This window comes from Paramisgurnus dabryanus, chromosome 4, assembly GCF_030506205.2.
Source record: "Paramisgurnus dabryanus chromosome 4, PD_genome_1.1, whole genome shotgun sequence".
Lineage (NCBI taxonomy): Eukaryota > Metazoa > Chordata > Actinopteri > Cypriniformes > Cobitidae > Paramisgurnus > Paramisgurnus dabryanus.
In genome coordinates, this window is record NC_133340.1 from 30,351,248 (window position 1) to 30,365,694 (window position 14,447).

The 14,447-nt window shown below is 38.1% G+C and overlaps 1 protein-coding gene across 1 annotated transcript; it reads right to left on the bottom strand.

Moving 5' to 3' along the window:
• Positions 1–52: 52 nt before the first annotated feature.
• Positions 53–2,461, bottom strand: LOC135735584 (serine protease 23-like). Its single transcript, XM_065253996.2, has 2 exons — positions 2,304–2,461; positions 53–1,767 (listed from the first exon to the last, which is right to left on the bottom strand). The coding sequence occupies exon 2, from the start codon at positions 1,752–1,754 to the stop codon at positions 648–650; it is 1,107 nt and encodes a 368-aa protein (XP_065110068.1). The 5' UTR covers positions 1,755–1,767; positions 2,304–2,461; the 3' UTR covers positions 53–647.
• Between the last annotated feature and the right edge of the window lie 11,986 nt (positions 2,462–14,447).

Here is a 14,447-nt window from a genome sequence, read left to right on the forward strand (position 1 = left end):
GGTGCGTGACAGTTTTCAGTCTAATAACAAACTTACAGCAGGATGTCAATAATGAAGTGAAATGTTTTTTGTATTTATTGTATATCAGTGCATCAAAATCCTGAATGATTATTAGTTGAATATATGTGCTTGTCTACATGTTTATATCCACTCAAGTCTTGTTGTACATTGTGCTGTGACTGAATTTAACCACTAGAGGGAGACACAGACACACAGTCAGTATCTCTAACAGTAGTTTGCCCACTATATGTGACATTTGATTGACAGGTTTCAGTCCACCCATCAGTGCATTCAAATACAAGCATTTCACAGAAATTTGCCATCAGTTCCCAGAATCTTGTGTGTGTTTGTCTGTATTTGTGTGTCTGTGTTACTATTAGTTCTGCTTTTTCATAAAGGCAGAACTACACACAGAGGAGCAGAATACTGTGCATTAGTTGGTTCTTGTTTGGAAGTGTATTAGGTCTGTTTTCATTCAAAGGCACATTGTTTAATTTTAGAACAAAATATTATTTGGCTTAGAAAACAAATATCTGTATGCCAGAGAGTTTGATTAGTTGATGCCACAGCACACTGATGAATTCTTGTGAAACTGTGCGATTCTTGTTGCTTGACATTGGAGTGGATCTGCTGTGAGAAAATTCATGTCATCCTTCTCTGCAGTCTACATAGTTTCCCTTGATCCAGTAGCAGATCTGAGCGTATTTAAGAGGAGTGATGCGCACCGCCACGTTGAACTCTTGAGGAGCACCTTTGAGATCCACCCACTGGTGCCCGGAGAAAATCCCGATGACTTTACGCTCCCATCGGCGCCGTCTGCTGTTCCACATGCGTGCGTAAACTCCAGAGCCGCTCGCGCCGGGCTGAGCGTCGCAGCGCTGGTATAGCAGGTCATACGTTTCGTCTCGGGCCTCACAGAAGCGGTAAACCAGGTTGCCTGGACGGTCGTTGTCGAAACCAGAAAACTGCACTCGTTTTCCAGGTAGCCGCTTGGCCGAGGGACTGATGCCCAGTTTCATGTGCCTGCGTTTGTGGGCCTTCTTGAGCTCAAGTAGAGAATAGTCATAATCCATGCCGATGTCATTGGCCGTGCCCTTAATCCATCCCTTTGGTACGTGTGTGCGCTTTACTCTGATCCACTGAAACTTCGTCTTTGCTCTACTGTTTGTGCCGTTTTTCCCCGATGGATCTTTATGCTGTGGTTTAAGGAAACCCACTCTCAACCTCTGGGCACCTTTCACATAATTCTTGCCGTCGTGAACGCAGTGCGCCGCCGTGAGTACGTGCCGATCGCCCACTAACGTACCAGAGCAGCCGGTCGACACCTTCACGGCCGCAGAGAAAGGATAATTCAACAGGAAGTCATGCCCGACTATACTGAAGCGACTATCGTGGCCAAAAATCTGACGTTTAGCACGAGAGTGACCGGCAGGAGTCTCTAAGGCGTTCTTGTCAAATCCGTAAATGCCAACGTCGGTCTCGGTCAACTGACCGCTGGAATGCAGCGTTTCGTAGGATAAGAAGCGCCGCAGGTCCCAGTAGCTGGCCGTAGGGGCTTGCTTGTGGCACTCGGGACCGCAGGAAGAGGTCACCTGCAGCTGAGCCTGGTGCAGGAAGCGAGGAGGCGCGAGGTCCTGGGTCTGCTGGGGCCATACCACGGGCACGCGCTGTATGGGCCACAGGGGTTTTTGGGGCGAGCCCAGTGTTACATGCAACAGAAGGGACAACAAAACGGGTTGAAGTGAAGAGGCCATCGAGATGGAGCACCTGAGATATAATAACAATAATAAAGACACGTGACTTTAAATGACTTCACTGGAACAGCTAGTTAGTGAACACCAGGTTACGTAATATCACATCTATATTTAAGTGACAATGCAGTAATATTAGCCTACGGTTCTCTCTGTTTCATCTTGTTATTCAAAACTGGATTATAATCTTTTATTCAAGCATTTCCCCTTTATTTCCCGATTTTTCTTATTAGGTTATCCTATTGTTTGTAAAAAAAAAAAAAACCCGCGCCATGTAGTAACAGTTACACTGACCTGTTTAAGTATGAACACACTCACTGAAAGAGAACATCAGTAAGTTATGAGGAAAATTTGATGTACTTGAAATATTAAGTAACAACTTCAACACTACTAGCCGTCTACTCATCGCTTATAATCTCATTGCATTATTAATGATCAATTATTAGAAGAATACTGTCTCAGAATTAAAGAGAAAAATAAACGCGTTTCCCTCGCAAATGTGCCGAAGTGATGATTTATGACGCGATCAGAAGGAAATTAAGTGAATCTTACCTGGTCACGCGCGCAGGAGATTAAACTCGTCAGGTAAAGTGCGCGAGATTCCCGCCGCTGTATGTATCCATGAGCCCGTTGAGGAGAAGCTCATGAACGCGCTTATGTGAACGCGCGGCGCTGGGATGCTCTTCATCACGTGATCAGAGGAATCAAATTATCTGTGTTTGCAAATCTCTAAAACTTTAATAACTTTTTTATATAAAAAAAGCTATTAAAGTTGGCTGAACATTAAACATGGGTGATTTATTATCAGTATATAGATGTTTTCTGTTAATAAATACTCATCTCATCTTTGTTTGTTTTATTTGGATAAAATATTATAGATGAAAACCATTAGTTTCCTGTACTCGAAAATGAATGTACTGAGTCAAAAAGTAAAAAACACACAATTAGTATATAATTATTATTAAGATATCATAAAAAAGTTTTGTGATTATAAAAAAATTGTGTCTCAGTTGGATTTTTCTATATGTTGAGGTTTGTTAGATCATCGATACTATATATTTATAAAAAACTTTATATAATTAACACATTTAATGTTGCTGAATTTCTGTCTTTATTCAGAAAATTGAAAGTATTTACCCTAACCCAGTTCTTATTCCCAGGTTCTCGAGACCCACAGCATTTCGTCTCTCTCTCTTATATTTGACCACCCCAGTTTCAGTTAAAGGATCTCTACACATAAAGTCTGAATCATGTGCGCTTAGTGATGTCATCAGCGAATTAGTTATAGTAGATAATTTCTGACATCATCTTCCAGGATATGATGAGAAAACTGTGAGTATGGATCTAAATTCACTTTTTTCCTAGTTTGATAAATAAGAGAAAATAATGAAAAATAGTTTGAAATCAATGGTGTTGAAGGATAAATGTTTATTGTTGCATGCAACAAACTGCTTAACTTATGAATCTCTAATACTAGTAGGTAGGTGCAGTGTACACTGTGTAGTATGCAGTAAGCGTAGTGTTCTCTTTCAAACCTAACCACAGATTCCTTTGGTGTCATCATGCAGAACTGTGTGACAATAGCAGCAGTTCAGTGGTGGGCGACATGAAAGGCCCGTCTGTCTCCAAACATCACTATCACCCACACACCCTCCACTAACTGATCTGAGACCTGTATTGCCTTTTATTATTAAGTAATTTTTTTTAATCTAGTACTGGATTGTTGCAGAGCTGTGATCTGTCGATGCTTGTGGTATTTTACATTGTGATCTCTTTGAGAATGGAGTTGATTCAGCGGTCGCTTTCATTTATATATGTTATATATATATATATACAGTATATACACCGTGCTCTCCATAAGTATTGGGACAATATAGGCTGTGGTCCATTCTCAGATTTGATTTAATTTCACCTGTTTCACACATCAATCTAATGTGAGCATATTGAGACATTTTTGTGACGCGTGTTGAAGGATGATCTGTGTCCTGATGCATTAATGGTTCACACATGAAAAGCAGAGAATGTGTTATATCAGTTTGAGTCTGAGCATTAAATAAATGACAAATGTCAGGATGAAAATCACCTAAATCTCTTCTTGATGCCTCAGGTTTATAAAGAATAATGACTTTGTAGATCATGAGATCATTTTTCCTTCTGGCCCCCTCAAAGTCCGAACCTTAACCCCATCAAGCAAATTTGGTTCTAATACTTTTGGCAACCACTGTGTTTGTTGAAATAATCAAATGTTAATAAAATGTGACATCCTGTACTTTTGGCTCATATTCATCTTACAAATGTCTCGTCTCCACAGCAGAGTAAGGTTGTCTTAATGTCCCAATACTTACTGTATGGAGGGCACTTTGTGGACGGTTTCATCAGACGTATGCGTTAACTTCCTGACTGTGCTTGTTTATCGGACTGACTTCTGAAACAAATACGCTGCATTGTGGGAAAATGTTTGGGTTTAAAAAGACAAAAGGGAGACGGCGTGCATGAATCACCACTGTGTGGATTTGGCAGACAGTCAAGAATTCAAGGATCTGTAGCTCACATTGTGTAGATTACTTTTACACAGTAATGTAACCTCAGTGTTAGAATGGTTAATACGCTTTAACTCTATGATATATGAGCTAGGTCATTTGATTATTTTGCTTCTAAAAGGTCTCTGTTGTCATTGATTCTATGCTGAAGTTACGTTTGGGCCGCAGAAGCTGTTTGTTTATGTTGTTGCTGCTGTCTCATTCCCTGGGCTTTGTTGTTAGGTTCTACTTATTGGAAAACGCGCCTCATGAAATTTGGTGTTTGTCCTGATGTGAACTGATTATGTTTGCTTGTAGTTTAGGGTTTGTGATGTATTTCTGCCGTCATGCTAACTTTGACTTTTTATATTTTTTCTCTCAGACAGCTTTGGAGTAAATGATGATAATGTAACAATTGAAAACATTTCTACATCGAGTGTAAGAGCCATTAAAAAATTCATTAAATTTATCTCAAAGTGAACTGCAATTTTTCTGTTGTCAGTGTAATGTGGGTTATTGGTTTAGTTTTGGGTCTGACAAAGGAAAACCGGAGAAGCATTTATGTTGAAATGTGAAGGTAAAATGCCTGGTGTCGGCCAAAACATTTTCTGAAATCTGAGCAGAAACAAAATTTCTCTTCATGTGTTTATCAAATGAAGGCTTTCTGTTTATTGAAGTGAATGAAATGTAGTAATCCTCCAGATTGTAATTGTTTGGTGTTTGATATCATATTGTTGTTGTTGAAGACAAACAGACGGTCTGCTCTGATTTAGTTTTCAGTTCAACAGTGTCAGAGTTTGTTCCCTAACCAAACCCTAACCCTGTGAAGGTTAAGATTCATAATTCAGATCATTTTTAGTCAAACTATCCTCTGATCCACTCTCATGTCTTTACTGTGTCGTACAAATGTGTTTTTGTACTTCAGTTGCTTGTTTGTGAAAGGTGCTGATTTACTGTTGATTTGTCTTTTTCAATATGGTTTGATCTGAAAAAAACAAACAAACATTAATTTGTAAATGTTTTTAGAAACTGTGTTTGTTCTCCAGACAGAAATGACTCTGGCATCACATACCAGGAACATGATGATAAATGATTATAATAAAACCAATTTTAACTTTGGGGCAGTTTCTCATACAGGGTTTAGATGAATCCAGGACTAGGCCTTAGTTAAGTAGTTTTTACCAACATATCTTTGAAAGAAACATGGCACTGCTATGTTTTAAGATTACAAGATGTTTTAAAATTAGGGCAGCTCAAACATTCATTTTAGTCTGGGAATAGGATAAGACCTGTCTGCGAAACTGCCACTAGGCCGAAGTAAAGTTGAGTTTTAACACATACGTGAGAGTTTGCGGACAGAGATTAGCTTAAACCAGGACTAGGCCTTAGTTTAATTATGAAATATAACTAGTTTTAACAAACATGCCTTACTAGAAACATTACTTGTGTGCATTTTGAGGGAAAACAAAGGGCACCGATGTATTTTAAGATATGTCAATGCAAGTTGTTTTGAGTTCGGACAGCTCTTAAATTTATTTTAGTCTAGGACTAGTCTAAACCCTGTCCGGGAAACCGCCCCATTATGTTGACCCAAGGACAACATTTTTCTAAATAAAACCCCAATCCTAATCAATGCTTCAAACGTCTGCATACACCAGGGTTTCCGCGGGGTTGTAAAAAGTAGTAAAAGGTAGTAAATTAAATTATGCCAAATTAAGGCCAGTAAAAAGTAGTAAAAAGTAGTAAGCGTCTTCTGACGAGGTAGTAAATTTTCGATTGCCTTTTGTAATGTTATGATGCCTGGAAATTAGTTCAAATCACCTGCATATCTGGGCAAATAATCAAAGATCTTTCATCTCTGGGATGTGATCAAAGCCTGGAGTGGAGCCGAATCACGTTCCTCTCTCCGCTGTAAGCGTTCTGTAATCACTACGGACCGGATCCACTCCGGGTTTTCTGACTGTATCACGTTAAGCTGAGGTAAAACTTTATTTCAGCTAGCGTGGTCAAACTTATAATGCAGGAAGGCTCCGATGTTTTGAAGATCGATAAAGGTGTAAAAGACGATTGACTTGGCTTAGCGAAATGATGAAGATTGGCAAGCCTTTCAGTTCGTGGGCTAAGAAAACAGGTAATTGCGTGTCTTTGCACAGTATGACTAACGTAAGGGGTCCTCTATTTTGGGGGTAAATGATTTCTCACGTTACTGATCATCCGCGGCACGCTTTTTAATGCTATGCTGATATAGCCAGTGGCTGGTACAACGGGTTTGTTTAACTCGTGGGTAACTTCATGTGGCGCCACAACAACCAAAAGGCAGATGACATCCAAATCCTGTGAGAGCGATTCGAGGAATCATAATAGGAGACTGCTTCCGAAATGCTCTCGCGGGACTTTGATGTCATCCACCTGTCGGTTCTTGCTGTTGCATTTGCGTGTGGGCATAAAAACGTAACATTTGTACATATATTTAAGCACAGCAGTTTAAAAACAAGTGATTTTAAGCCATTCAAACACAAACAACAGTGCGTCCGCTGTTTCTGTGTCAGAGGAGCACGCTAGCCGCGCATTCGTTTCTCATTGAGCTTGTGTTGTACGTATTTTTGCCGCTTTATTGGCCTTAAATAACACATATGCCTCAAAAATCCCGTCTTTGCAAATATCCTCATATAAACACGACCATTTAGGCCTGTTTCACACCGCATGCGTGAGCAACGCGTATGCGTAGCGTGAGCAGCGCGTGAGGAGAGCGTTTGCTGCGCGTGGCCATTGTGCTTTCACACCGGCTGCATTTGCAGCGCATACTGTGCAGTTTAAATAACAGTATAAAAATCTCAAGTTCACATTACTTTATTTTACATGCATTTATGAGCAAAACCTCTTTAAGACGCTTTTTGAAGGTCAGTGTAATTTATATAACTGTGATTTGTTTAATCCACATTGTTTTCGTGCTGTTCTGGTCCATGTAATGACAGATATAGACACAATACACAATTATAGACATAAAAAGCCCACGGCACATTATAAAATCTGTTTCTCTGAAGTTTTACGATAAAATAAAGAATTCACTCAGTGATTGACAGCATATAGCAGTCGATCGTGTTTCCCTTCAACAGTTTAAGCATAAGATTTAAATTTATAGATGAATCTATTTCTCTGAAGATTATTAAGATAGATGAGGACTCATTTGCTGGGCAGAAAGTGAATGAACACAGTCTTCTGGCAACAGTGTGTTAATATTTCATTGCTTTCTTTTAAATTGCTCAAAGTCATGACTGTTTCAAACACACTTAGCTTCACATTTGTGATTTTATTGTAAAATTACCCTTTTACGACCCTTTTGTTTATGTTTACTGAATAATATGATATGAAAAAGTTGTATTTGTTCACATTAGTAAATGCATTATATAACATAAACAAACAATGAAAAATATAGAGTATATAATCATTAATTAATTCTTGTTTATGTCATTACAGTAATTGACGGTGGTTCATGGTGCATTCACTAATGTTAACAGTTTCAACTTTGATTAAAAAATTATTAGTAAATGCTAAAATAAATACATTTACAATTAATAAATAATTAATAAAAGATTCATTAAAGGTGGTGATATTCATGTTTTCTTTTTATACAGTATAGTGAGTTATTTATGATTCGCTTTAATCTGAAATGCCCTGCAAACTACAGCTACCTATATATGCCACATGAGACTTCAATATGGAATTTATGACAAAAAAATCTCCCCTTAAAATGCTATTGGTCTCACCTACATAAAGTGTTAGGTAAAGGAATATGACTTGGTCTGAAAAATATTTCAGTCAGAAGAATTTTTTTCACTTTAATTCTTTTTTGTATGTTATATATGTCAAAATCTGTGTAAATAATAGAAAGGTCGCTGATTAACACTTGCAATTCAGTGTCGTGATGGTTTTAAAAAATATTCTGAAGGTAGTAAAAAAGGTAGTAAAAAGTAGTAAATTTAACTTAAGGATTTCTGTATAAACCCTGATACACGTATGAGTCAAAGAAACTATACGTTGCAAGGCTGTGCATTTGACTGTTTGTGTTCATATGTTTTCTGTTCAAACTAAACAGACTATACTCCGGGCTTTAATAGTCTAACACAGTGGTTCTCAAACTGGGGGCCGCGAGATGGTGCCAGGGGGGCCCAGTTTTATGACATTTTATAAAATACATTCATTTATCTTGAATTTTGTGTAATTAAACAACAAAAAAAGAAGCCTACTAACCAACAGCACTACTTTGTATAATTTAATGTTTTGTTTAATTAAACTGTTTTTCGTCATAAATTTTCTTTGGGGGGCCGCAAAGGAATGCACTGTATACAAGGGGGGGCCACCACACGCTGATAAAGTTTGAGAACCACTGGTGTAACATACATACAGTATTGTTGTGTCTTTTTGCTTATGGACTGAATTTCAATGACTGAGTGACTGAAAAAATACATCAAGTGAATGTCTGGGGTTTGCTGTTTGATTTGCATTGTTGGTTTCAGAGACTTTTGGGTGTGGTGACGATGATTCATCTGACATCTGCACCAAAATACAAAGAAAATCAACACACACACTCACTGATCTACAGAAATTAAGTTTTTTCTTAAAGGGGACATATTATGAGATTTTTTTAAGATGTAAACTAAGTCTTAATCTTGGTCTGAGCAAAAGTGTGCCGTTTTAGGTGTGTCATTTAAAATGCAAATGAGCGGCTGAAGTGCAAACACTGATCACAATGATGGTGGTTTGTTGTAATTGAAACTCAATTGTGCTGTCAAGTCCTTCTTTTCCTTCTCTTTCTCTTTGAACTAAATGGCAGTGCTGTGGTTGGATAGTGCAGATAAAGGGGGCGGTATTTCCTTATTCTGACATCACAATAGGAGCCAAATTACAATTACCTATTTTTTCACAAGCTTGGAAAGAATGGTTTACCAAAACTAAGTTACTGGGTTGATCTTTTTCACATTTTCTAGGTTGATAGAAGCACTGGGGACACAATTATAGCAATTAAACATGGAAAAAGTCAGATTTTCATAATATGTCCCCTTTAAGTCCATCCTATATTTGACAACATTAGGCGTTCAGAATGTGAAAAAGTAGAAATTGATGTTACAAATATTTATCATTTAAATACTTTGTTTTTCAAAACTTTTGAGTGAAAGCATAAATTTCTATTGTTTTGTTCACCAAGTCTACACAGTTTTTTTTGTGCCAAAAACTCTCACATTTTGTTTAATACATTGCCACATAATGAAATGCAAAGAAAAGAAAAGATGTTGTAATAATAATTTATTTTCATTTTAATAACCCTACAAGATTACATTAGAGCATCATTGGACATTTCAATTTCCAAAAGTGAGTTAGAATAACAATGCATAAGATTATAAACAGTAACATAATAAGGCACAACATACAGCACATCTTTCTAGTTCTTGAATCTACAATCCAGTAACAAGGTACTGCCTTTCTGGGCAGATCTTTATACCTGGTACACAAACAATGTAATGGCGCCCCATGGAGAAAATATGGGAATGTAATCTGTGATACTTTAATCTCTGAAGTGACATTGATACCAACAGAAAACTGATGAGAATATGGGTCAACATAACCAATAATAGAGTTGATTACATCAGGGCACAGTTGCAATGTAAACACATCAGAAATATACACAAAATCCGTTTTCAGATTTCTTTATCACAGTTCTGCAAATGTAACTCCTCTTATTTAAGTTTCTTTGATGAACTAAATTTATTTAAACACACACACACACACACACACACACACACACACAGTGTGTTGATTTGAACTCTCACCGTTGCTCCAGATTTGTTTTGGACACAAACAGAGATTTCGTGCTCCCGTCCGAGGGAATGTTGGGTGTGACAGGGAGGTTAACTCGGGCCGTGTGAGTCACTAAAATCTCTGCCCGTACTGAAAGATCCAACTTCCTAAAAGAATCCAGCAGACAGAGAAAAGCAGCCATTGTTGAGTTTAGTGTTGTGTTGAGATTAATGTTGAATTGAGTTAAACTGATTCAAAATGCAACAGCTGGACTGGTTTTCCAGGAGGCCAAACGAGCTCATGTCACGACACATCACTCCTCTCTTCATCTGTCTTCATTGGCTACCAGTTGCTGCCTGTATCAAATTTAAGTGATTGGGCCACTAACTCTTTACTGTTCATTAAATGTCCAAAGTCTGTCCGGTCAACATTGAGAAACATCTTAAAACGCATCTTGTTTTTCTTCTTATTTAAGTGGGTTGTGGATTTTCCAGGATCTGTTGCATTGACCTTCAAAAATTCCATCAAAAACTGATGTTACATACATAGCCTACAGTAAATGACCTGCAGAGGTTGCCATGACAAAGACCAATGACAGCAACAGGAAGGTTTGGGAGCAGGATGTTGAGAACTTTACTGCTTCCTGTAGGAGAGATTTTTGCGTCACATGACTTCCTGTTCTGACGGGGTTTTCCAGCCATTCACGTTTGTTTGTTTGTGTGTGTGTGTGTGTCTTGTGTATTTTAACACATCTGGGAAGCTTCAACAGTGAATTTAGAAAGCGTAATATCTGCCAGTTGCAACTCATTTTCCCACAGCACTAAACCTACAAAACAGATAGAAACGCATTCAAATCTATGAAGTCAGCAGGTTTACATCAGGCCAGAATGAGTTTTTCAGTGACCTGACCTGTGTAACTGCGGGAGCCGCCCATCGGTTATGAGCTGTTACCATGGAAACCCTCTGCTAGTGATTAACTCAAGTGCTGTGAACTCACAATGAAGTTATTTCTTCAGCTTCAGGGTTTAACAACACACTAATGAGTCGAGATGTTTGATTGTGAAAACGATTGATGTCTGATGGGTTCATCACAGCGTTCAAAGGTTTTGTGTGATGTTGGCTTGGCTCACACCTGAACCAGCATAGGCAGATTTAAACTGGTGTAGGATACAAGTAACTTTCAGCCTAACCAGATGATAAAAAGGACAAAACCTTCCTGCTAAACCAGCTGACCGGGCTGGGAGTCCATGCAGGGTAGCGTGTGACACATACACAGCTGCTGTTGTGGTCATTGTCATCGTCTGGCTCTCTTTATTGTCTCTCTATTCATCTCTTATTGACTCGTTTGAGTTTGGACTGCTTCATCCGTTTCATCAGTAATGCATTCGCTAACATGAAACAACAACATGTTCATTTATATCATACTTTTAACAATGTATTTTTACAGAATTACAACATATCATTGTTCATTTTAGTTTATACCAGCAGATGGTTGTTGTTTTTTAATGTTAACGTTTTGCTTTAAAAAAAATTATTTGTAAATGTACAACAGTAAGTAACCTTATAACCCTGTAGAAGTAGTGTTCATTGTTAGTTCACGTAACAAGCTTCTTGATTAATTGACAAAGGGTGACAACCCTGATTTCAAATAAATAATTTATATTCAAAATCTTATTCAGTCTCAACATTGTGTTATGAAACCATAAGAACTAAAGACGATTAAAGGATATAAAAGAAATAGGTTAGGCGTTTAACATGCGGGCCATGATTTTGAAATGGGTTGGAATCCATCAATAGAATCCAGTGATGCCAGGAAACTCCCACAGGAGTGATTTTTATTTGAGGAAACACCCGCTCAGATGAAGAAATGACTCATAACTTTGAGCTTTTGTTCTCTGGAGGATGTGAGATGAGATATTTTTAATCTATAGGGGTTATTTGATGGGCCGCATGGTTCTTTCTTAAGTACACTGTCAGCCCAGTCCACTTTATAAATACATTCAATACAATTTACAGTCTAACGTTTTCAAAACTAAATATTCAGGTGCACTAGAAATTGTATTGTTGAATTGAGAGAATTTTTTTATGTCAAATGTTTCTTTAAGCATTATTTCTATGAAAATAAAATCCGGTCACAACATGATTGTTAAGGTAACACAGAATGAGTAGGCTATCATGGCTTTTGTGGCCAGAAGGAACACATATCAGCCTGGATTATATTCGCAAACTATTATATAAAGCTAATCTATTCCCAATCGTCTGCAGGGTCGCAGGCGGGCTGGAGCCGATCCCAGAATCTCAGGCCGTAGGCAGCAAACACCCCGGACCTGTGAAATATGAAGTTCATGAGACTGACAAAGAGACATTTACAAACTTGAGTTTAGATTGATGAGAAATATTCAATTGCCTGATGTTAATATCTTATGTATGTTTACTCTTTGGTTTTGTTAAACAGGAGATAAGGTTACAGGTCTGCGGCCCTCCCTACAGATGATAAGCAGGTTCAGTGAATGTTTAAACAGGTCAGGTTAAGTATTTTGCTTTAACATGAATGGTGTAGAATTTGGAAGAATGGCAGTGCTTTAACATCTGATAAACAAACACATGCCTGAACACTGCACGTCTGACAACTGGAAAATCTGCTCACAAAAAGTTATCAAGCATGCAACTAAAAGAGATACAGCAGATAATGCAGTCTTTGTAGGCTGTTGTTGTTGTCGTCTCATCTGTATATTTGGACTGGACCCTGGCAACAATGAAGAGATTCAAGTCTGAAAACTCTGAGGTCAGATGTAACTTCTAGAGTTAAAATGATTCACATCAATAGAAACCGATGTTTGTAGTCATTTGATGTTTTCGAGTGATTCTGAAGGGAAGTTTTGGTTCTTGTGTGAGTTGTGAACATCTGGACAGAGGAATCGGTACTGGCTGAAGTTCTGCTGAATAAATGTTGGACATTGATTTGATGTGGTGTCCTGGGAAAGTGTAACAGCTGCTCAGATACTTAAACCCGCTTCACATTTGCTCTTGATGGAATGTTTATGAAAAACTCCCAGTGACGTAATGAAAGACAGAGATGTTTGTTTCTGTATCTGTGTGTGTGTGTGTGTGTTTGTGTATAACTGATAGACACTAATGTTGTTACATGTACTAATTAATACCTGCTGCACGCACACACAAAATGAACCCTAACACCTTATTAATGATATGAACGGAAAATACACTTGCACATGAAGTAGATTATGTGTAGTCTTTAAGAAGTGATGTAGGCTACAGTTAAGTGTGTGTCTTGTGTTTGTCTTGTGTAGCATGTTGGTCCAAGAGAAATGTTTTTTTAATTTCATTGTGTACAAGCTGTACAGTATTAAAATGAAATACTACATCTGTGATTTCTTTAACTCATTTTGAAACACTGATCTATGCTCTTTCTGCATGTTTATAATTTGGGGCATCATTTATAAAGTGTGCGTACACATAGATTTGATGGTAAAGTGAGCGTACGCAAAAATCCATGGCAAAGAACTAATGGGACAAATGACAGACTTTTAAGATCCAATGCAATTTGCCTACATGCCCAATCGAAGCACGACAGATGCCTCTTTGACTTTATTGCACAAAGTTCAACAGCGCTTAGACAAAACAAATACTCATGCTAGACCAGTGGTTCTCAACTCCAGTCCTCGGGATATTGTGCATGTCTCCCTTATTTAACACACCTGATTCAGATCATCAGCTCGTTAGGATAGATTTCATGAACTGAACTGAGTGTGTCAGATATGAGAGACATCCAAAATGTGCAGAGCAGTGGGTCCTGAGGACTGAAGTTGAGAACCACTGTGCTAGAGTTCTTTTTATGGATTTTATATCAGCATTCAACACTGTACAGCCACAAATCTAAAAAAGCAGATTACAAGATTTAGGTGTGAGCAGGTGTCTGATTTTATGTATTGAGAGTTTTTTAAGAGGTAGGCCACAACGACTTCAGTGCAACAGGGACGACCTAACCCTGATTAAATATGCCGATGACTTGGCTCTGATTTCTTGCCAAACAAATATGAACTGTCCAACCTATTTTGAGTACATTGAGTTTCTTGTAAATTGGTCCAACAACAGTTACCTACAACTGAATATCTCAAAGACTAAAGCACTGTGTTGTGGGAGTCAAACGGGAAGAGTTATGGCAGAATGAGCAAGTCACTATCAGAGGAGTAAAGGTACGGCAAGTATCACATTTTAAACACATGGGAACAATCATTGATGGTAAACTTTCCTTTCAGGAGAATGTGGATTATATGCACAAGAAAGCAAGACAATGTCTTGGTCTGCTCAAGAGAGTTTTAACTATAGTTTACAGATCAATGATTGAGAGTATTTTAACATA

Excerpts from the sequence above, each read along its gene's own strand:
- LOC135735584 (XM_065253996.2), bottom strand. The coding sequence starts at position 1,754 with ATGGCCTCTTCACTTCAACCCGTTTTGTTGTCCCTTCTGTTGCATGTA.